Source organism: Juglans microcarpa x Juglans regia, chromosome 8S, assembly GCF_004785595.1.
Source record: "Juglans microcarpa x Juglans regia isolate MS1-56 chromosome 8S, Jm3101_v1.0, whole genome shotgun sequence".
Classification (NCBI taxonomy): Eukaryota; Viridiplantae; Streptophyta; class Magnoliopsida; order Fagales; family Juglandaceae; genus Juglans; species Juglans microcarpa x Juglans regia.
This window is the reverse complement of record NC_054609.1, coordinates 16,988,298-17,012,178: the sequence shown is the minus strand read 5'-3', so window position 1 is coordinate 17,012,178 and position 23,881 is coordinate 16,988,298. Positions and strand designations below refer to the sequence as shown.

At 34.4% G+C, this 23,881-nt stretch overlaps 3 protein-coding genes across 4 annotated transcripts; 1 reads left to right on the top strand and 2 right to left on the bottom strand.

Annotated features, from left to right (window-relative positions):
• Positions 1-438: 438 nt before the first annotated feature.
• On the bottom strand, positions 439-10,378 carry LOC121244277 (DNA-directed RNA polymerase II subunit 4-like). Its single transcript, XM_041142289.1, is given in 6 exon segments — positions 439-519; positions 6,228-6,296; positions 6,419-6,458; positions 9,430-9,507; positions 9,778-9,885; positions 10,329-10,378. Coding segments are annotated over 6 exon segments (426 nt in total).
• A 3,348-nt stretch (positions 10,379-13,726) lies between these two features.
• On the top strand, positions 13,727-16,085 carry LOC121244468 (purple acid phosphatase 17-like). The gene is made up of 7 exons (XM_041142548.1): positions 13,727-14,135; positions 14,287-14,443; positions 14,553-14,660; positions 14,770-14,897; positions 15,298-15,426; positions 15,505-15,572; positions 15,654-16,085. Exons 1-7 carry the CDS (start codon positions 13,938-13,940, stop codon positions 15,865-15,867), a joined length of 1,002 nt encoding a protein of 333 aa, XP_040998482.1. The 5' UTR covers positions 13,727-13,937; the 3' UTR covers positions 15,868-16,085.
• Positions 16,086-17,672: 1,587 nt separating this feature from the next.
• Positions 17,673-20,607, bottom strand: LOC121244467 (UV-B-induced protein At3g17800, chloroplastic-like). Of its 2 annotated transcripts, none has more exons than XM_041142547.1 (4): positions 20,397-20,607; positions 20,193-20,342; positions 19,010-19,305; positions 17,673-18,711 (listed from the first exon to the last, which is right to left on the bottom strand). In XM_041142547.1, exons 2-4 carry the CDS (start codon positions 20,322-20,324, stop codon positions 17,877-17,879), a joined length of 1,263 nt encoding a protein of 420 aa, XP_040998481.1. In that variant the 5' UTR covers positions 20,325-20,342; positions 20,397-20,607; the 3' UTR covers positions 17,673-17,876. The 2 variants fall into 2 exon arrangements, with proteins under 2 accessions (XP_040998481.1, XP_040998479.1); XM_041142545.1 differs by having other exon boundaries at positions 20,193-20,332; positions 20,430-20,607.
• Between the last annotated feature and the right edge of the window lie 3,274 nt (positions 20,608-23,881).

Sequence of the window (23,881 nt, the reverse complement as noted above, 5' to 3'; positions counted from 1 at the left end):
TCCAAAGTTTCAAGACAACGTACATATTACATTGTCGTCAATAACGAAAGCTCAAAGCGCTGTCTGCCAAAGAACAAAAGCAACTTGCAAGAAGTTTGCATTGCACGATATCACAAATGAAAAATGTTTTAACATTTTATAAAAATAAGCTTATAAACTGACTTGACTTGATATATTACGCCAGATTATAAAGTTACTTATACTGTAAAATAGATCAATATATCACATGAAAACACATAAATTTATAAGTTTATTTTTATAAAATTTTCTGTGACTATAACACTTTTCATCACGAATTATAGTCGTGTTCAAAAGTTATTGTAGGAAACCACATGTTATCCAAAGCTTCCACCAAACCCATAAAACTATTTTCATGTTGCTCAATGCTGTGAAATTGGATAAACATTATATATGCATGCATGGGCTGATTTCAAAGGGTCAAGCAAACTTCTTGATCATTACGGCCAGGTCATTCAATAATCTGTCGATGGCTTCATCATCATAACCTCGCCCTTCCATCTGCAAAACAATAATATTTATAAATACCATGCTTAGAAAAAGAAAATTCGTTTAGGAAAACAATGATAGTCAAATTCGTTTCGAAATTCAGAGCTAGCTATTTATATATATATATATATATATATATATATATGGATCGATCGAGTAGAGATAATGTTAAATGTGATAAGTTTAGGATGCAATTTAAAAGCAATATATTGTAATTTAGAGCTGCCAATTGAAATTCTCTCTAAGAACTATTCTTTTCTCCTCTTAAAGAAGATTTTTAAGCACTGGGATTGGACATTGGCATAGATAAGCAGTGATTGTCACATGCATGCATGACATTGCAGGGACAAAAAAATAGGGGTATACAGTAGCCCCTTTTTTCCTCCTTTCTATTGTCAGTGTGACAATTATTTTGGCACTGACATATCATGTGCTTGGATGAGGTATCTTTTTATGCTTAAGTAAGACAGTTGAACCGGATTCTGATATAGAACCTCGGGTATATCCGGACCGAAATCTGGATTTCAAATCCGAGTTAAAATTCGGATGATTTCAAATTTTTGTATCCGATTTTTTTTTTAACAAAACCCTATATGTTATTAAAAAAAAATAATGTTGAAAGGCATAATTTTAATTTTATTTCTATTTAAAAGCCTATATTTCATTACAACTTTTTCAAGAAAAATTGTGTTAAAAAGTATAATTGTGGCGCCCCCAACTCTCATGTAAGGAGACACGAGAATCGAGACGTCAGGATAATGACAACAAGGTCACACATCCCAACGATAGTGCCAAGTGTGTGTACATGCAACAGTGTACAATAAGCAACGCAGCGGATAATTAAGTCAACTAAGTATTAGAATGGTTAATACAATTTAAACAATCAGTAAAAAGGTTTAAAAATTATACAGTCATCCAAAATAAATATTTTACAAGTCTCAAACCAAAACGAGTGATCCCAGATCACTCTTCGGGCGGAGTCGAATCCTCAGGCTCACCCTTAGCCTCATCTGCATTGAAATCTGCGTTACCACAAAATGGTACCGCAGGTAAGTATAGACCAAACAACTACGAGATAAAAATACATTAATGCGACCAACATGCATGTATAGAATAAAATATGCATTAGATCCAAAAATACTATTTTCTCCGAAAATAGATATTTTCATCACACGCCAAAATCTCATTTTGGCCCAAAAATAATACTTCGTCATTTTCCCAGAAAATGACCCAAATCAATAAAATCTCATTTTTCCAGAAAATAAATCACATAAAATCCTTTTAATCAACACACGCTATTTTTCCAGAAAACAGCCCATTATTCCATTAACCAATGCACTATGATCTCCCTTAGAGATCATTCGCACGTCCTGACTTCATAGCGATACTCAGTTCCGCACCCAACGCGTTCGTGGCCAAGCACCCACTACGCAACGAGCGATGCCCAGTTCCGCGTCCAGCGCGTTCGTGGCCAAGCATCCTCTAGCCCCCGCCAGCAGAGGGGCCACGGAGTTGGCACGAGACCATCTCGTCCGATCCCATCGTCGCCCAGCGAAAATCCATGGGACGTCACTCAGTATATTCCGCTCCCGAGTGACCAGAGGAGCTCCACCGAGATAATGCCCCATCTCGGCTTGGGGTCGTGATACACACGCACCTAAAATCCTTTAACATATGAAAACTCAGTTTTCATGAAACACATGAACATGAATGCATGTACACGAAAACTCAGTTTCCTTTACAAGCATGATCATGCATGCAATATGCCATGTACATGCAACATTTCACAATACCAACCAAATACACAACTCCGTCCACAATCCATCCGACTCCCGAACTCCTCAGACTCAGTCCAGCATGTCCAACCAGTTCACAATAATATGGGTTAGTGTAAAAATATATTTAAATCACGATAGTTATTTGAAAAAATACTTACAGTGCTATATAATAATTTTTGAATGATCACGGTGGTGCAAAAGGTGGTGGCTCAGCAACGAAACAGTGTAAAATACACTGTGACCGTGGGTCTCAAATACTCACTTTTGAATGGGGACAAACTAAGACCCGAAATTGATAGGGTATGGCTTAGAGAGGTCGGTGAAGCCAATGGTGGTGGTGGTTTGCCGTGGGTGGCGGCGCAAATGGTGGTTTTTGGCCAAAGATGTCCAAATCGGAAATGGAGATAGATAGACTTCATCGGTGACGGATCGGAACTGGGGTTGGGTCCATTGGGTTGCTAGGAGGTCGATGATAAAGTGGTGAAGAAATGGTGGCCGGACGTGGCGCAACGGCGGCGTTGGAGTGAAGAGAGCGCCGCGGCTTGGTGTGGTGCGTGGGGGCTGTTGGCGGCGCGAGGAAGGCTGAGATTGGTGGGGTGGTGTCGCTGGCCGGTGGGAAGCTGATGGGAGGGGCGGTGAGGTGCACGGCGGCGCGACAACGGTGGGTTGGGTGAGGCGACGGATGCACGGGGAAGGGAAAGGCTGTCGCGTGGGGGAGAGCTGGGGGAAAGAAAAAGAAAAAAAAAAAAAAAGGAAAGAAAAGAAAAGAAAAATAGAAAAAGAAAAATGAAGGGAAAGAAATGAGGTTCAATCCTCACATCTTAGGTCATAGAAAATGATCCAATGAAAATGATTTTAAAATAGCAAATCCATTAAAATAAATTAAACATAATGATAAATGAAAATAAAATAATTAAATCTCACAATCAATTAATTTAAAAAGAAGAACAATTTAAATGTACAACAATAAATAAATATTAAGAAAACATAACAATTTAATTTTCACAATTTAAAGATCATAAAATAAACCATTTAAAATATCCGATAATTTTAAAACAAGAGAATAAATTTTTGAATTATTAAAATAATCATTCAATAAAAATATACTAAAATACGGGGTGTTACAATAATTTTTTAACATGAAAACCTATATTTTATTAAAATTTTCTCAAGAAGTCATATTGAGAACCATAATACTAATACATTGAATATTGTCTCTAATAATAAAAATATATTAAAAATGAAAAAAAAAATTATGTCAAAAATAAATAAACCTGAAACAACTAGTTACCTTTTTTTCTAAATGTATGTAAAAAGTTAAAATAAAAAAAAATCCAATATTAATCATGTAATATGCATGCAACACACAATGTAATCCACTACATATTACATTATTTTGTATTATATGCATTACATTACAAAATAAAAAAAATTACAAGATATGAGTTACATATCAATAACATAGTCTTCCATTAGTGATTTAATCACACCAAATAACAACTTCAAGTCTATTCTTTGTAGCCGCTCAAACTGAAGACAACCGTCACATTGAATTCCTAGTATATTATCTGCAACCACCCAAATTGAAGAGAAAGATTGTATTTCAATAGAGAAAAACACAAACCATGAAAAGGAACGCCAAGTTCACCATGCATACATTCCAAAGAAGAGGTTTCTAAAGAATAAATAAGTATCCACAAAGTTTATAAAAACCATTAATTCATTGCACTTCCAAATACATTTTCTATAACTACAGATCTTACAAACAAGATATTACAATAAAGACTTCAATTTTGTGCTTCAGTTTCAGTGGAAAGATTGGCATTAATTCCATACTAATTCTTACCAAAAGGATGGCGCCAATTTGAAAGACCCAAGAGAAATCATTTCAATTCCCTGCAAATAACAAAAACAAAACCTTTCAAATCATATTACTGACTATATTTTACAAGATACAAAAATGGATTGACTAAATATTGACAGTAGATACAATATATAAAAGCAGCTCAATGATAGTATTTTTGCATTTTATTGAATAGAGACACTAGCAACAAAAAGGTTTCATTCAGAAGGATGCTAGCAAACCTGAATGCTGAAAGCAAGTTCCAGTATATTGTTAGCAAGCCAATGCTTTTGCAAAGCATACCATGTGCATAAAAAGGTGCCAGGGGTTGCAGCAATGATCTAAGATCATGTGAACTCAATGTCCAAAGTTGTGTAAGAAAAGTGTAAGGAAAAATATCATTCTACATAATACAACCAAGATAATGTCAACTAGATCAAACGAAAAATGCAAAGTAGTAGAAAACCAATATAATACTATTATAATATGATAAATTACGTGCCTTAGGACAAAAACTCATTGTATACTTGACTAAGAGGCACATAGCAGTTAAGAAGTTTCAAAAGAAAAATCTATTAAGAATTGACTAAGTAAATGCATTTAATTCATAGGGCATAAAACCTCATGTTTTCTCAGCCATTATTTTCTTTATAGTTTTAATTGAGATTGTGTCCAATATAATGCAAGATAGCAAACAAAAGCTTTATGAAAGATTAGCCTAGCTTAAAATGATGTGCATGCAAGGTGTAACTCTTGAGATATTTGTGTATTATGCACTTTCGTTTAGACCAACAAAACTTAATTTGGGTCAGAAAAACTTTCCATCTTAGAACATAATTGAAAGCAAACAAGAAAAATATTATGAGGGCTATTGAGAAATAACGATAATCCATCATCAAACACCTGTGCCCCCACAACAATAACAACAATGTTTTACACTAAAAGTCACAAAACACAGATTGAAATGTGATGCTACAAACATCTCGAAGAAAAAATTCGAAAAAACGAAACAAAGTCCATCAAAATCTTTCTAATACCAAGACTTTTTAACACCCTTTTGCCCCTTCTATGCAAACCTACCCACCACTCAGAGAAACAGTATAACTTTCTCGAACACCCAATGAAAACTCAAAGAACTTAGAGATAGACTTGCCCAGAACTGAAGGTCATACAAGGCTCACCATCTTTCTTCTCTTGTCCTCAGACTCCATTCTGCGGATGGTTTGTTTCTTACTACACAATCTCTCACAGATGCTCCACATGCCCACAAATCAGTATGTTTACATTCATTGCTCACAGATCGAGAGAATAGAGAGACTTACCGAAAGGTCGTTGGTGAGATAGGCACGACAATGAGAGAGATACGGCAGCAAAAGCATGAAATAGAGAGACACAAAGGCTAGGGTTTTGCGTGAGAGAGAGAGATCTGAGCAAAGGGAAATTGCCCCAAAAACTCGAATGGGCCTGGGAGAGAGAGAGAGTGTGTGTGTGTGTGTGGGGGGGGTGGAGGCGACGGAAACCCTAAAAAAGAGATATGATAGATCATGGACCAGAGTTTGCTGAAGAGTTTTTATATATATAAATTCAGGTACCAAATTTCATACCTAGACCCGGATAGTATAGGTCCGGATTTTGTAATGCGAGTTCTGGCCCAGGTCAAATTCAGGCCGGAACCTGGTTACTAGAGTTTCAGACCGGGCTGAGAAAAAATTCGGCTCAGATGAACAGTCTTATGCTTAAGGTAGTATGATATATATGTTTGATCATTTATGAATAATATTATCGTTATTAGTTGGTTAAAAATTTATGAACTTTTTTAGTTGAGATGGGCTTTAATCTATATATGACTCAAACCCGACTTGAGGGATCGCTTGCAGCTTTCTATTATCAAGGCCCCTCCAGTTTGGTTCTTAGCAGGTTGGGCACTACTATATTCACGTTCAGATAGAAAAACTCACCTCGGATTGCTCCTTCTTTAACCTTTTTACTCAGAGAAAAAAAAAAAAAAAAAAAAACTAATGCCCTCTTGAACCCATGTATCAATAATGAACAGTTTAAAAGAAGGGAGACAATAATGTTTTATAGAGAGAAGTAAATACCTTGGGAGATGGCACAACAGAAGTAGCTTCCTCCACAATTTCAGGGCAAAGCTTTCCAACCACAGCAAGCTGCATAATTACAAATAACACCATGATAGCTAGGTATTCAGTTTATCATCCAGACCAAAGTCCTTCAATTTTTATTTTTTTATTTTTTCAACTTAATGCTAGTATGGTATGGGCTACAGTACCTCGAATTCAACAATCTGGTATCTACTTATGTAACACCCCCTTCCCCTAGGCTAGGAGTGTCACGTATTTTCCATAAAAATAATCCGGTAATAGATTCCATAATTTCATAATTTAAAAAAAACTGAACTTTTATTATGCGGAAAAATGTCTCATAAAACTGTCTTCCAAAACATTAAATGAAATAAATTGAAATAAATTCATGTCATAAAAAACATGTTTATTTTAGAAAGTCTGAACTAAAAAAAAATAAATGTTCCTTCTACTCCTGGCCTGCCTGCTCGTAATCATCATCTTCACCTGGGTGGTTAAAAACATGAAAACAAACTAAAATGAGTCGATGACTCAGTAAGAAATCTATCACAACGTAAACGTAATAAACATAAGATTTTCATAACAACTTTCATGCTGAGCTTAAAAAAAATTAATGACTGTTCATGCTGATGCTTATGATATGTATGACTGTCTTAACTGAATTAACAGACTGATCTGACTGATTTAACTGATTTATCTGACTAGCCAACACACTTAACCCTGTGTGCAAGGTTGTGCACCGGCCCCACATCCCGCGGCCGCAAGGGGAGCCGCTGATAGTATTCTGGCATACTATGGTGGACCACGACTGAGTTCATGGCTTGCACACCACCCTGAACTGAACTGTATTGGTACCATGCATCTGAATGGCCATCTTATTAACTGATCTGATATTATCTTACACTTGAATTTAAGATGGCTTACGTGTCTTATACACATGAGATGCATGACATACTACATACATAATCATAAATTCTGAATTTAAACATGATGCGGAATGACATGGTCGTATGCTATGCTAGATGACATGCTTGCATATGACATGAGCGGTTCATAAATAGTGGCTATCAATGAACTGGCTTGGATAATACATACATATAAGCTAACTGTGATTATCCTAATTTATGATCAAATTTACTTACCTCGATGCGTTTCTTCTTGAATAATACTTCATAACTTGAGACCTATATTCAATAAATAACTATCACCAAATTGTTTGGAAATAAATAAATACTAATATCTTACTTAACTAAATTCGAAATTCTAAAATATAGTCAAACCAATATTTGTTTAACACTAAAATCAATAATTCATAGTATTTAAATTACTTAAAATACTAATTTATAATTTAGTAGAAATACTCGAGCTATTTTAAAATAATTCACAAAAACTTAAATTCTTAAACTAAGTTTCATTTCTCAACATAATTATTAAATCTTATAAGAAACTTAATAAATTCCATTAAATTCTTAACATAGAAATTTTATTAAAATCTTACTAAATTGACAAAGGAAATTTAACTCAAATATTAGACTTAACATTATTCTTTAAAAACATATTTCTAATTCTTCAAACATTTTTATTAAAAAATGAACCTTTAATTAACTATATTTATTTAATAACTCAACTAGTAATATTAAACTCAATAAAATTCACTAAAATAATTATTGAAATAAAATAAGATCAAATTCAATAAACATTATTATAATCTGCAAAAAGTCAAAACTCTGGCCCAATAAATATAATACTGTACTACATGAGCCCAAACAGGAAAAATAAGCCCATCCCAACCCCATACGGGCCTAAAAGGCGCATCAAAAAGAAACCCACGGGTTCTTCAAGAACCCGAGTACATGGCAACCAAAAACACAGAGTAGAGAGAAAGGGTCTGCGATGGAGGAGCTCACCGAGGGAGAGGGGCTAACTCGACGGCAGTTCTAGTGGCTGGGAGTGGTCGGCGGCGCGACTGGAGGTTCCTACGATGGTGCGGCACCGAGTGAGAGAAAGAGAGAGAGAGAGACTGAACCGAGAACTGCCGAAACAAAAACAAGGCTGCGGCGGTCGAGATCTTACCGGAAGGGAGTGGGTGTGCTGGGGCTGAGCTGGTCGGCAGTTTCTGGTTCCACGGGTGGTGCTCTGATGTCCTATGGTGGTCGGCGGCGGTTGGAAGAATCTAAGGCTTAAACGGCAGTGTTTTGGTACTCTGGGTGTTTCAGAAGCAGATGCTTTGGAGTGGCTCACGAGATACTCCTCTCGTACGAGGTAAGCGATATTTATAATGGTAGGTGATAGAGAATTAGAGAAACCCTAGAAGAGCATAGACGTGCATGAGTAGAGGAAATACACGGCACTAGAGTTGGTGTTCCACTAGGACGCTAGCAAAACAAACAAAATCACCGAGAGAAACATACGGGTTGGGTGGTTTGAAGTTCTCAACAGAGGCTAACAAAGTGATGAGGTTCGGTGACTAGAAGAAAAATTTTAAACTTTAAATTTCAAAACAAAACCGTAGTACATAATCTGATACACTTTAAAAATCCTTATTAAAACAAAACTCTAACAAATCATAAATCTCAACTATAATAGAAAATATAAAGATAAAGTACATATAAATTCTGATAAAACTATAATCATAAAAATATAAATTCTAAAAATATAAGTTTACTAGAAAAATTACTTATATACCCTAAAACCAAAACTGGTATGTCACAACTTAACACTCTATAGCATGGTAGTTAAGAATATATATATATATATATATGAAACAATACTTCTATATAAATATAATTTGAAGAGTAAGTGTATCTATAAGTTACTCTATTGATGTGAACTTGTCACACGACAGCCACATCATCAACTTTAAAAAAAAAAAAAAAAAAATACGAAAATGTCTCTTGTCCAATCCAATGGGGGGCAACTTCATCGGTACACTTCAAGCGACATAATAGCTTTTTCCTAATTTGAAATCCACATTGATGTTTCTCAAATGCTTTTTGTTTCCAAATATTGGGAGAGTACTCTGCATATACTAAATCAAAGCTTTTTATAAATACTTCAAGAAATCAGTGAAATATGAAACTGATAGGAATATAGAAAATGTAGAAAAGGAATGCCTCGTATTCATTCAAACATTTTTAGAACATAACAAGGACAAAAATATTTTGCTCATGATCCTTTGTGTCTTAAAATTGAAGAATACTCTCAAACTTACTTTACAGAATCCTGATTTGTGAAGCGAATAGAGAGCTTAACATACTGTAAAGACTTCTCGAAAACTCTGAAAAAAAGAAGACATCATAAATCTTAGAATAATAATACATATACAACTATTTATACAACCATATTTTAAGTTGAGGATATATTATTTTATAAAAAAAAATGTCCTTCATTTAAAACAGGATAGTAAAAAACGTTCGTATCATTTTTCTAAATTTCTCAAAAATGAAAATGTGAACTCAGAACTTTCAAAATAAGTGATATATTGATTTGCAGATACAGAAATTTTAACAGGAAAAGGAAGATAACAGATCCTATGATGATCAATTACTGAGCAAGTCGATTCATGGAATCTGACAAATGCTTCATCTGCTCACATCGATGCTGAAGAAGAATGGCAATCTCACTGTTCATTAAATTGATAGATTTGGATAACGAGATGATAATTTTTTATTTTAGATGAAAGTTTAAAATATTATTTTTTAATATTATTATTGTTTTGGGATTTGAAAAAATTTAATTATTTTTTATATTTTGTGTGAGAATTTGAAAAAATTGTAATAATGAGATGATATGAGAATTTTGTATCTCATCGCATTTGCTAAACCTATCCGACTTCAAAAATTTTGGAAAGAACCAAATCAAATGTGAGTTGAGACCTCCAATTCAAGCTGGTGAATTTCATGCTAACCATGATCAATGGAGACTTGAGAATTCAAAACAACATGATGAAAACCACACCACGATTATAATACTTTATGTTTCTCTCTATTTACCATATATCATTATCCATGGTAATTAAAAACATGACTAATAATTAAGAAACCTAGGAAGGACCCAATGAATATAAGAGAAAATTAAGAAGGTACGTACGTACCGCCGTCTCCAATATTTTTGAGCTCTGAAGCATCTTCTTCTTCTGGTCTAAGCATTTTGAGAGAGAGAGAGAGAGAGAGAGAGAGAGAGAGAGAGAGAGAGGAATTAAGGATCTTAATTTTTGGATATATATATATATATATATATGCTTTATTATTCCAATGTAATTAACAAACCCTAATCGTGATTTGAATACTACTTCTCGGAATACCGTTTGGGTTATGATGATGCGGGCGTTATCATCATGTGAAGGGTTCAAGGTCACGTACGTCCAATAAAACCACATGGGAAATTAATCAAAATTCCCACCAAATTATTTAACAAATTTCATGTACACCTCCTTAAGCCTAGTTTGGGTACTATCTCATAATACCTCATTACTGTTCATTATTTTATTATTATTTTTTACATATTTTTCACTACTATTTAATATTCTATCATCACTTTTTCACTGTTATTCACAGAAGAAAAAATCTATTCATCATCTCAATTTTCATCATCCTCTCATCATCCCATGATGTGGCATTAGATGATAGGTTCATAAATAAAATGTAATAAATAATTTCCAATCGCCTAATGCCACATCATACGATGATAAAAACATTATGACAATTGAGATGATGAGTAGCATTACTAAAAAAACATTCTAATATATTCTATCCATAAAAAATTAATAACTAAAATAAGAAATTAAAAATAAATTCATAAATTGACATGACTTCATATAATATATATATATTAGATGTATTTTATAATAAAAATAAATTTATAATTTAATATATTATATCAAATCATGTTAATTTATAAATATATTTTTATATAATTTTTTGTAATTAAATTATTATTATTTTTAAATCAGGACAAAATAAAAACATGTGAAATGTAGATGATGAAGTCAGTGCAGTTAACATGATGTGGTGGCATTGAAGTTTGAAGTGGTTGCATATATTCTAATTCCATGGGCTTAGAGAAAAAAATTCTATGGGCTCGATCTCCAACAGGATGGATTCGTATATGCATGCCCATGACCAATCATCCTGTCCCTCTGATATTAATTCTACGATAACTGATACAGTAATAAAAAATTATATAAAATTAATTATATAAATTTATGTGATTTTATGAGATTAATTTGATTTATTTTATAATAAAAATAATTTTATCATCTGATGAATCATATTAAACCATATCGACTTATATAATTAGTTTGTAATTAAAACATTTCTCTAAATCCCATATCTATTTTTTATGCTTTCTCGCAACTAAAATCAAGTATTAATCCAAAGCCAAATACGATTAAAAAATATTATAATTTATTTTATTTAATTATTATAATTTATTTTAATTCCCATATTTTATAAATAATTCAATTTTTTTAAAATTTAAAATAATAATAATATTTTATTTAAATTTATCTAACTTCCAAAACCACTATTCCAAATTAGTGTATACGTATGCGCCGCTGTCAAGTGCCAGTGCGCCGCATTCTCTGCAGACTGCTAACCCCCTGCTCCTGCTCCTGCCGCCGCGGCCGCCATCGTCTTCTTGAGAGCGCACCGCTCAGCCCACATGTTCCAGTTATTAAAAAGTCACTACTTTCAATGCAAAATGAAACTGTTCACATGTTGCTGACTGTTTTTTTTTTTTTTTTTTCTCAAGATGTTGCTGGCTGCTGGATTACGTTGTTTCGGTTCAAACATTATTCATTCATATTTTAAGTCCTTTCAAATTAAGTTAAAAGATAATATTATAAATAAATAGAGAAAGTCTATTTTACCTTCCTAATTTGATACCTTTATTTAACACCTAGTCAAAATTTATTTTTTTATTTTATTTTATTTTTACTTAATGGTTAAGGAAGTGATTTTAAGTGTATTGGTGTATTTTTTTATTTTTTAAATATATTTAAATATGTTAAAAAAATATGAAAAGAAAAAACAAAAAAATTACGCTGGGCGGTATGCCCAGTGGTCAAAATGGGGCGGCAACAAATAAATACTATATACCAAATTATTATATCCCCTTATAATTAAAAGCGGCTATAAACAGTATACTTATTTTGTACTTTTCTTCTTTCCGTTATGTCCATCTCTACACCTGCAGATCTTTACATCTTCATAGCAAAATCATGCTCCACGACGTGAAGGGAACTTGGTGGTGGTGCTTGGTGAAATTGGGGCTAAGCCACGTTGGCGCAAGGGTGGAGAACCCATGCGTCCAGACCCATTTCGGGTTGTTCGCATGCGGCTGAGGGACAACTTGCCTAGGGGTTTCGACAGTGGGATTTGCTAGCCAGCGTGAGGCGCAGCCGATGAGATGGTCCGTTACGCTGCAGGGTGGCGTACGGCGACGTTGGGTTATTTGAGGGAGGAGATCGGGTAAGAGAGAGGGAAGACGTGCGTGGGGAATGAGAGAGTGAGAAAGGAAAAGTGGAAGAAAATGTTAGTTTTGAAGTTTTAAATCTCAACCATTTATCTTGAATCTTTAAATTTAATCTAACGATATAAGTTTAAATATTGATTTAAACTAATATAAAATAGATAATTAAAATATAAATATTATATCATACACTTAAAAACAACTTTAATTTATAAAATACTAATTTTTCATCATTAAATAAATGATAAAGTTTTAGTGAACATTTTTAAGAGAAAAACTATCTAATTAATTTGAATTTTTAATATAATTTAAATTTCGTAATAAATGATGAAAATGAATAAATAGTAATTTCACTCTTATACATTAGACTATTTTAATATTTAAAGTCACACTTTATTTTTTTTCTTCAATTTGACAGATGTGGCACGTTTGCCATTGCTAGTATGTATATAAGTTTATATATATCAAGTTGATTTTTTATGATTTATATCGTTTAATAATTAATCATAATTTTATGTTTGTAATAATAATATTTTTTTTATGACGAGGAATACATTCTATTCTATTTCAAACTTCGATGGCTGCTTGAAGGACGCAGATTGGGAAGTTGGCTGTGGTCCGTCGTGCATTGTGCAGACGACTGATGGCTTACGTTGCCAAGAGGGCATTGTGAGACAAAGGAAAGGGCTGAAAAGGATGGTCTTTGGCCCAGGGTTAGACTCGGGAACTAAGCCCAAATGGTAGGTTTCAAATATTTCAAATATTTATAGATAATATGACAACAGAAACTTAATTTTACTTCATAAAATTATATTGGATAATTTGAAATTTTAAACGTAAAAAAGCGTTTTATCTTCTTTTCTTAATATGCAATATAATACAAGAACGTGACGTTCAAATTAATTAGCATTTAAATTAAAAATAAAATTTAAAAATAAAGTAAAATTAATCACTAATAATTTTTCCTTCTATAAAGGAATGGGACCCATTGTTTTCTTTTTTTCGTGTTATTTTCCACCAATCCCAAGACATCCCCCTTGTTCCCAGAGCTTGTGTTTCGACAGGAACAGGTATTCCCTGTCTATAAAAAGGAAGTGGCTTTGACATTGAGAGACTCCTCGTGGTAGAGAAAGATCCAAGCATTCTCTTCTTCTTTTTTTATAACTATTTTATCTCTAGTTTCTTGCCAATCTAGTAGTCTTTGGTTTGTTTTTAATCTCTTCTGAAGAGCCATCAATGGCAGTTCTCTTAAAAAAATCCATCGCTTTCTGCCTTCTTTCCGCCATTGCCTTTGTCCTGTGTTTCTTCCATACATCTCATGCAAAGCTTCAAAGATTTGACCACCCCACCAAAAGTAATGGGTCGGTTAGCTTTTTGGTCGTTGGGGACTGGGGAAGAAGAGGAGAATTCAACCAATCTCAAGTTGCTTACCAGGTTCTTATCTTCTCTTTTTTCCAAATCTTCTCCACGTACGTTTTGTATGCGTTTCTGAGATTCATATGCATGCATGAGAAAGTTTCCCAAGAAAGGAATAAAAAGAACTTGTTCCGATTCTTCTTACGATTTTCTTTACTCGTTCTTGCAGATGGGAAGGATTGGAGAGAAGTTAGACATCAATTTTGTTGTTTCTACAGGAGATAATTTCTACGACAATGGATTGTCTAGCGTGCAGGACACCGCATTTGTGGAGTCGTTTACCAAAATCTACACAGCCAAGAGCCTGCAGAAGTTGTGGTACAGCGGTAAGTTCCAACTTTTATAGAACGAAAAAAGGAGAAAAGAAATCTCAATCTTTTCACATATCAATAACAATCTGGAACAATGATATTACCCGGTTTTAATCCTGTGCAGTTTTGGGCAACCATGATTATAGAGGCAATGTAGAGGCACAGTTGAGCCCTCTCCTCAGGAAAATTGATAGCAGATGGATTTGTCTGAGATCTTTTATTGTGAATTCTGGTAAATAGGTCTTACATTCAAGGATTTCTCAATGGAAGGTTGTCTAATGGACATTGAAACTTTTGAAGCCTAATCATATTTAACTTTCCTCTGTATCTGTGTTTTCTAGATTTAGCAGAGATTATATTTGTGGACACCACTCCTTTTGTCAATGGTTACTTTCCTGATACCGAAGGCCATACTTATGATTGGAGGGGCATCCAATCTCGCAAGGGTTACATTGCAAACCTATTAAAGGTATGTTTTTTTTAATGAAGTTTTGAAGATTTTTGGGATCGATTCAATTTACTTAAAAATTTGATGTACAAGGTAATTAGAAATCAGATGTTAAGCTGATTCCATATACCTGTGGCAACTTCAAGCTTATAGCCTGATTCTAAAACTATATTGATGAAGCATTCTTGAAATTCCCAATGTACCCCTTTGTATTCACGAGATTGTATACCAATTCACTTGAACAACTTCGTTAGTTCTCAACCTTGTGACTATTTAAACAATCAAATACTTGAAGTAAATAAATAAATTTTGCATAACGCAACGATTGGTTACGAAGGGAAACCCTTTGAAGAACTAATTCCTCTAGCCAAATTCCTGTATTTACAACTCTGTATGTTTTCCTTGTAAATCTCTGTAATAGGATGTAGAATCTGCACTGGAGAAATCAACTGCAAGGTGGAAAATTGTTGTTGGTCACCATGCCATTAGAAGTGTTGGACATCATGGCGATACAAAGGAACTTGAAAAGCGGCTTCTCCCAGTTCTTCAGGTTAATTTCATTGTCAGCAAGCACTTTTCAGTTCTTATGGCATGACCATTGCCTTATTAGTATCATGCAAAATAACAGGCCAACAATGTGGATTTTTACATGAATGGACATGACCATTGCCTTGAGCATATAAGCGACAATGACAGGTAAACAAAATGTGAGTTTTCACTATTGCATAAAATGGTACCAAATTATATGTATTTTACTAATGCTGAAACTTGTTACAGCGATATACAATTTCTAACAAGTGGAGCTGGGTCCAAGGCATGGAGAGGAGACATTAAAGGACTGAACGGAGGTGGTCTAAATTTCTTCTATGATGGGCAGGGTTTTATGTCTGTGCAGCTGACCGAGAAAGATGCGAAAATTGTATTCTATGATGTTTTTGGCAATGTTTTGCACAGATGGAGAACAATGAAGCAGCTTCACCAATCTATATGAAAACTTGCACCAAACCACATTGTAAACACACCCTTTGAAGGATTTGTGTATGCTTTAGTGATTAGTTAATAAACTTCAAGATCATTTTTCCATTTTACCTGCCCTGCAAGTAAGCAATGGCTAATGTACTAGGAGTCTAGCTAGGATGGAGATTCAAGGATCCGGTTGCGTGTCAAGTTCTCATTTGTCAAGATAATAAATTTTGCTGTGGACTGATATATATTAAGACTCAGCTAGTTTCAAATTGTCTTACCGATAATCATATTTCAGATTTTCCAATAGATCCCATTTTACGACCAGTACCTGGCCTAAATCATTTAAGGTCCATTGCTCAACGAAAGATAAGTTCTATCCCATGCTGGGAATCATGCAAAGGGAACCAAGCCCATGCAATTATGCAAAGATGATGTTTGTTCTGAATGCTTCGAAATAATCATGGAGAAGATTAATGCTTGATTTCTGTAGTGCAACAAATTAAATCATAATGACAAAAAACATTACAAGGGCCCGGTTATATCTTTCAACTGTAGAACGACTGACATTATGCAAGGCTTGGAGACTTCTGAAGGAGCTTCAGTGGTGAGTGATCCAAGAGAATAAACTGGCGTTTTTTCAGGCTTGAACAGCCAAATATTCCTGTCAAATGTTGGTCCGGGCTTCATATTTTTATCAAACAACGCAAAAATACAAGTCTAAATCAGAACTTGGCCTCATCGATGGAGGTTGCAGTGGTTACATTGATCTATTTGTTCAATCCTAAAGCAAGGGACGCTCTGCGTAGCTGGGACGAGGTTACTGATCAGAGCATACTGTCGCCAAGGGTCAAGACTTCGTTCCCTACCATGATCCCGGTGATTTTCGTGCCAGGCAAGTAAGAATTCAATGTTGGTGTTGGCGAATGCATGAAGAACTAGAGGGTTTGCGTTGAAAAGTTTCACCCTTTTGGCACCAAGGGACTGAATGAGAGGAACAACGTTTCGGGTGGCGGAAGATTGTCTCCAATTTAACCATAGTTGATTCCAAGGGAAGCAGAAACCATTAATGCCGGCAACATAGCACTGGAAACAAGAAAAAAAATTACAAGGGCGAAGTGGGATTGGTGAATCCATGAATTCCTTGCAAGAGAGATGAATCAACGGAAACTTTCTTTGGATCAAGCAAAGCTTCTGCAGTCGCCTCTGTGGCCTAAGTACTCTAGGAACTCTTTGAAACAAGTCTCTCTTTGCAACACAGACGGTTGGAGACACGAGTGTTATAGGACAAGCAAAGGGCCTCAAATTAGTATATAATTAAGGAGCCACCGCCATTGAGTTTTCCTTAGTTTCTTTCTGTTTTTCTTACCCAGTTTTGTTTTCCGTTCCGGTGGAAACCAAGAACTGGAGTGTGCAACAGTGCAACTTGTAATAGGTTGCCATGGCCCTGAAAGCAACTTGGGCCAATCCTCCTGTCGAGATGACTCCTTACTGCATTAGCAACAACGAGCAGATACCCTTCAACCTATTTAATCATTTTATATACCGACTGATGAGTAATTTCATAGGTCAACTATCTTTAAAATACAACACATTAGCTATTCGACTAATTATGATGACAAAACTCAAGACAAAAGGTAGCACTACTCATATACACGTCCCATAATACTAACTAATTTCAGCAATTTCCAGTTAAAAGTTAAGATGCAATCATTCCAAACCAAAGTATGCCTAAAAACATGACAACCCAGTCTCTCCGTGCCTGTAAGGATAACCAATAAAGATCAAACATTCAAGTACGTTTCACAAAAAAGGTGATGTAAAGCTACACAATTCCGAAATCAACTATCTTTATTCCTTAATAATGATCTGAATTTAAATTGTTCATCAGAATAAAAATTGCTATATACAGAACAATTAGCACCACAGTACTCCAAACTCATCACCAAAGTCAAACTAACACCGGTTTTATGTTGGTCAGTTGTGCCTCCACGGTCATTTTCCTCTGACCAGGGATATAAGTTGGGTGGACATAGCTCAATTCATAACAAAATGGTACCTCGAATCCACATGGCTCTCGACATCCCAGAGAAAAGAACCAAAAGTCGCTGCCTCCAACACCAGTCTCTTCAAACCAGCAAAGCTAATCCTGATGAGTTCATCCTTGGAAGAATCTACGGTCCCCTGAGGTGTTATAACAATTTCAGGTCTTCCGAACAATGCCTCTGTATGCTTCTCTATGATGCTAACAGCCTCTTTGGATCTTATTGTGGCATATCTCTGAAGTGTCTCCCCATCGAAAGACATCACATAATTTCTCAAGCGGGAAGCCTTTATCCCATGATTAAACCCCCCCGGACTCATACCTCCGGACCAGGAAGAGATTTCAGGATGGGATGCTACACCTTGGGAAGAGAACTCTTCACCACTCGCCTTCTTGTTCCCCCCAGCAGCTGGCTGAGTATCACTCTCTGCTTCATTCGACGCATTTGGAAGGATCTTCATCGTCTTCTCAAGCTGAAACCTCTGGTCAACCCGCTTGAGGAAGTATCCATACATCACAGATGCAGCATAGACCTGCCCAACCCTGAGCTTGCTTATCTGCGCTACAGCAGTTGAATCAGCAGCACGGCTCCCCAGAATCAGAGCTAGGTGATTCTGGATCATCTCATAGGCTTCAGGAGAATGAAGTTGCTCGAGCTTGTCATCTTGGCTTGGCCACACGTCCACTTGGCCAGGAGGATCCGAGGAAGAGGGAGCTATGGTGGGTATTAAAGAAATGTTGGCATCCATGAATTTTTGCACTACCAGTGTATATAAAATCTCTTCCAAAGCCTTTCTCCTTTCATTAGCCTTAACCTCTGCAATCCTCCTGCATATTTCAGAAGGTCATGAGAATGATTGATGTTTCTCCTCAAAGTCACAATTCCATATTCAGTTCTCAAGAAAATGAATGGAAAGAAGCCAACAAAATTGTTAAAACCTTCCATTTCATATTTTTTGTCCAGCTCAATCTAGAATCTTACAAGAATTTGAAAAACAAAAAGCTATCATGGGAACATTTTAATTGAGTTTTGCAATTAAAAATGTAAGTAATCCTACCAAGCATCACTTGTATATATCAACCATGAAGCAGAGCCAAGAAAGTTGATGGTGAAATTTAGACCAACCTGGAAAGAACTAAGTCAGTCCCTGAAGCAGAAGGTTCTTCCTTCTTTTTCTCAGCATCACGATCAGTTTGGAGCTGTTCAAGCTGCTGCTCAACTGCAGCAGGCACAAGGTGTGGGTGGCTGATCAGGATCTGTGACAGAAACTGCCCAATTGGAGACTCCAGCTGAAGTGGAGCAATTGGGGCAGTAGACCCTGCTGAGTCAGGAGACGATGACGCCCAAACTACCAAGCATCTCCTATTTCCAAAACCCATTCTCCTGTGTCCTGAACTTGGTTGATAAATTGAAGTGTAATGCTGTAAAGCATCAATCACGTGAAAGTGCATCAAATTCCAGAATGAAGAGAAAGAAAATAGAGGTTAGGGTGGGGGGGGAAACCATTATAGACAGCAACCTCCATATGTGCTAGTAATGGACACGTTTCCTCAAGAAAGTGGAAAAAAGAAAGCAAGAAAGTGTCCTCAAACCTTTATTTTTTGGAGTAGCTTAACATTGCTCATTCACTCCATTCACTCCTACATGTGCTACTGATGCACATGTTTCATCCCAAAAGTAGATGAAAAGTCTCCAAACTAATTTTGATTCCTTGAATAGGTAAACCTCACTGATTCACCCATACTGGATTGAATCCATGACCTCACTCAGCACCCCTTGTTTCTATTTTATACTCGCCAAATGAACTACCTAGATTAGTAACTCGGCACGTCCATACTTACATAAATGCATCATGAATTTATGTGCTAGAACTATCCCTGTTGAAGGGCTTCAAGATATGTTTTGCAATGAATCTAATGACTAAGCAACAGCATAAACTGATTGGTTGATTTGGGTTCTACATAGAAAGGAAAGAGAAAAGGCAAAGTTGAGTACATAAAATTCCAGCTCCTAACCCAGAATGAATTACAAACATAAAATATTTCTCTACTTTAAGAAGACCAAGAAAAAAAATCCAGAAAAAGCCAAATGAGGAAACCCATAAAGTGCGAAACAGAACTTCTTCAACTAACAATCAGAAACTCATGCAAAAAAAAAAACAAAAATACAAAACCTCTTCCAGCCGGCCAGTTTCGCGTTTCTTTAAACCGGGTTTCAATATTTTCATGACACCACCACGCATAAACCTTAAACAGACGAAGCTCAAAAGGGGAAAATAAAATCAGAAACCGAAACAAACATCTCCTACCTTAATCGAGGGCGGGAGCTTGGTACCGAAACGCACGAAATCGGGTACGTACGCACCCGATCTGCCAACTGAATTGAACGGTCTCGACATGCCAAATGGAGATCGGACGACTGTCGCTGCCCCAGCTTCCATTTTCACCTCTGCAAATCCCAAAAAATAGAAGGAAAAAAAAACATTCACAGAACTTCAAAAACTCCCCAATACCAAAAAAAATCCAAAAATGAAAAAATACACTACCTTGGACGGAAGATGAAGTACAAACCCGAGAGAGAGAGAGAGAGAGAGAGAGAGAGAGAGAGAGAGAGGGACGTCAATTGAGTCTGGCTAATGGAAATGGATGGGATAGGGATATTGTCTGCGTTACGTGTAGGGTGGAATTCGGAGGTTTCTGCGGGCTAATCCCGGCTAATGATACAAGCTTTACTATGGGCTATTTTATTATTATTATTATTGAAATTGAAATTAAAAATCTGATATTCTTGCATTCAGGAGAAAATAAATTTAATCAATTAACATAATTATATAATTAAATTAATAATAAATTTAATTTTATACAAATTGACTTAAAGAGTAAAAGAATATAAATTCTATAAAATTAAATTTATATTTAATTAAATTACATGATTACATTGTTGATTGAATTTATTTTCTTTTAAATTATACAAGAAAATCATGTTCTGCGATTTTTTTTATCTAAATTCAAATAGCAAAAGGAAAACAATAATAAAAGAGGTGCAAGAATATCATTACTCATGCTAGATATAAATATTTCGTGTATATTTCTAAAATGTATCATTTAAAAATATAATCCCTATAAAGTAAACTAACACACTAACGCAATTTGATATGATATGTTTGGTTGTAAAGTTAATTTCATAATAAAGTAGTTCTAATGTATCATATAAAGTTAAGTCAGCTTATAAATTTACTTTTATAATTTTTTTTGTGATTGTAGCACTTTTCTTTGACTAATACTAGGGAAGTAATCAGTCCAGTTCGGTCCTCATTTTGAATATATTTTAGAACCGAACTAGTAAATACCGGTTTTGACATTTGAAGAATCGATACTGCATCGGTTACACCCTTAAACCGATACTTCTAATTACAGATTTCAATCCGTTTTTCTGATATATTATATAATATATATAATATAGTTTATTATAGTATATAATAATATAATAATAATATATTGTAGTATATTATAATATATAATATAAAAAATCATATAAAAAATATTTTATACAATATAAAAAATTAATATATATATATATGAACCGGTCTAGTCCAGTGTCAGAAAAAGAAAATTGGAATCGGACTGATTTTAAAAAAAAATAAACCGGTACGGGACTGAACCAAACCCAGTGCCGGACCAAACCCACCAGTTCGGTCCGTTCCGATTTACTGGTTCACCCTTTTTTTTTTTTTTTTTTTACCCCTAACTAATACAGTCTTACGTGTTAAAAGATGAATAATTTCTCTATCTATTATTAAATACAAGTTATAATAACCATTATACCATCAAAATGTTAAGATGATTACACTTTGCACTATAAAAAATTATGACTTGCACATTACATATTATCATATATAAATTGATAATTTACATCTTTTACTAGATTGGACCATCAAAATTATATTGTATCATCTTTTTTTTTATTATCTTAAAGGTCAAACTTAATAGCTTCTGGAGTGTACATACCCTCGTCAAAGAATTTTTTATAAATGCACTTTAGATAATTTTTTAAAAAAAAAATTCTTATTTCAATAAAATTAGATTGAAGGCTGGGAGTAGAAAGATCTTTTGGTTTACAAAAGAGTGGAGGGGGAACAATCATCGGGAGAACTCTAAGTTTGGACCAGTTTTTCCAAGTGAGCCCATTAAAAAAGTTTATCCGAAACTTCTATCTTTAATTATTATTTTTAAATATTTATTTTTGTTATTTTTTGGCCTAATACTTAGCCACATTTTGATGTTGAGTTGAGTTGAGATTAATTAAGTTTTTTTTATAAATAATAGTGAGTTTACTGAGTTGAAATAGTAGAATGAGTTTTATGGGATTCACCTAAACTAATTTTAGATATATTTAGATGGTAAGATGAGTTTAAATATATTTATGGGACAACACTATACCCACAAAAGATTTCTACTCTTTTTTAATTTTTTTTACTTAATGATTAAGTAAGTATTTTTAAATGAATATGTAATTTTTTTTTAAATATCTAAATAGTTTTAAAATATGGTGAAAGAAAAAGTAAAAAGATAAAAAAAAATAGTTTCATGTTCGGTAGAAATTCTCTATAGACGTAACAACGTCCATATTTATGAAATGTTGAAAAATGTTATAGGTCACACATATAAAGAGGCGTTGAGTTGAAAAAGGTTGTAGATCTTATATGTAAAGAAGTTTAGAATTAAAAAAGATTGTAGGTCCTATGTGTAAAGAAGTTTTGAGTTTAAATAAATTTAATAATTTGAAAATTTAATATTTAAATGTTATATTCAATTTAAAATTAGATTAAATTGAGTCCATCTAAGTTTAAATGGGGGCTTAACGGATCGAAGTTCAAGTAGAAAGCCCACATGATTTGACCCGTTTAAAGGAGCAAATTTCAAGTAGAAGGCTCAGTAATTACTGGATCGGTAAAAGGCCCAAATATACATTCTTCACCAAATAGAGAAAAAATTATTTGAAGACTACCATATATATAATAAAGAGATTATATAAAAATAAACTCGTAATTGACGTGATTTTATGAGATATGTTAGATCTATTATATAATAAAAGTAACTTTACAATCTGACGTATCATATCAAATCACATTAATTTATGATTTCCTTTTGTGTAATCCTTTATGGATAAAGAATTTTCCTATAGAAAAAGTTAAAAAAAAAAGAACATGAAAAGACAATCTGTTTTTAATTTTTTATATTTATCAATAAACGGTTGCAAACCAATTTTTTGGCCATTAAATTCATTGTTAATGCACTTTAAATTTGAAGAAGCTATTACATATTAAAACTTCTAAATAGAAGCATGGAGGACAAGTTGGCATGCTTGAATTATTAGAAAATACTATACTATTTGGTACTTTATATCTTTAATTTGGATAAACAATTAGGTGGTGGATGTTTTAATTAATTTTTTTTTTCTAAGCAAAGCAAACATATTTATAGTATTAATATTTTTTAACAAAAATATGGATAATATTTTAAGAAATTATATGTCAATCAAATAAATAGTTCCGTCTTCTCAGAGAAACTGTTACAATAAAAAAATGTATCTTGTCATCAATTACTTTATCCTATAGCTATTATCATTATCCTCGCACTACAAATCATATCGATTTTTGACCTCACCCATCCCCCCCACACCACCGCTCGTCCTGGCTTAGCTAGGGAAGGGGGTGGGCAGATTATCAAGCCCACTGTTCAGGCCATTACAAAAAATCTAGATCCACAAATAAAAATCAAGATCTACATAAACTCATGTACAGTTGCGACGTACTGTGAGTCTCTATGAGGCAAGATATACATAGACTCACAATCGCAACCATGAACTGCATGCTCGTTGCAAAGGATGAAATCCACAGCCCTAGCCATGGGCATCTTCGATGGATTCGATGTAGTGTCATTATAGTCCTTTAGGCTCTAGCCATGCAAGAAGACAAAGAAAAGAGAAGCAAAGGTA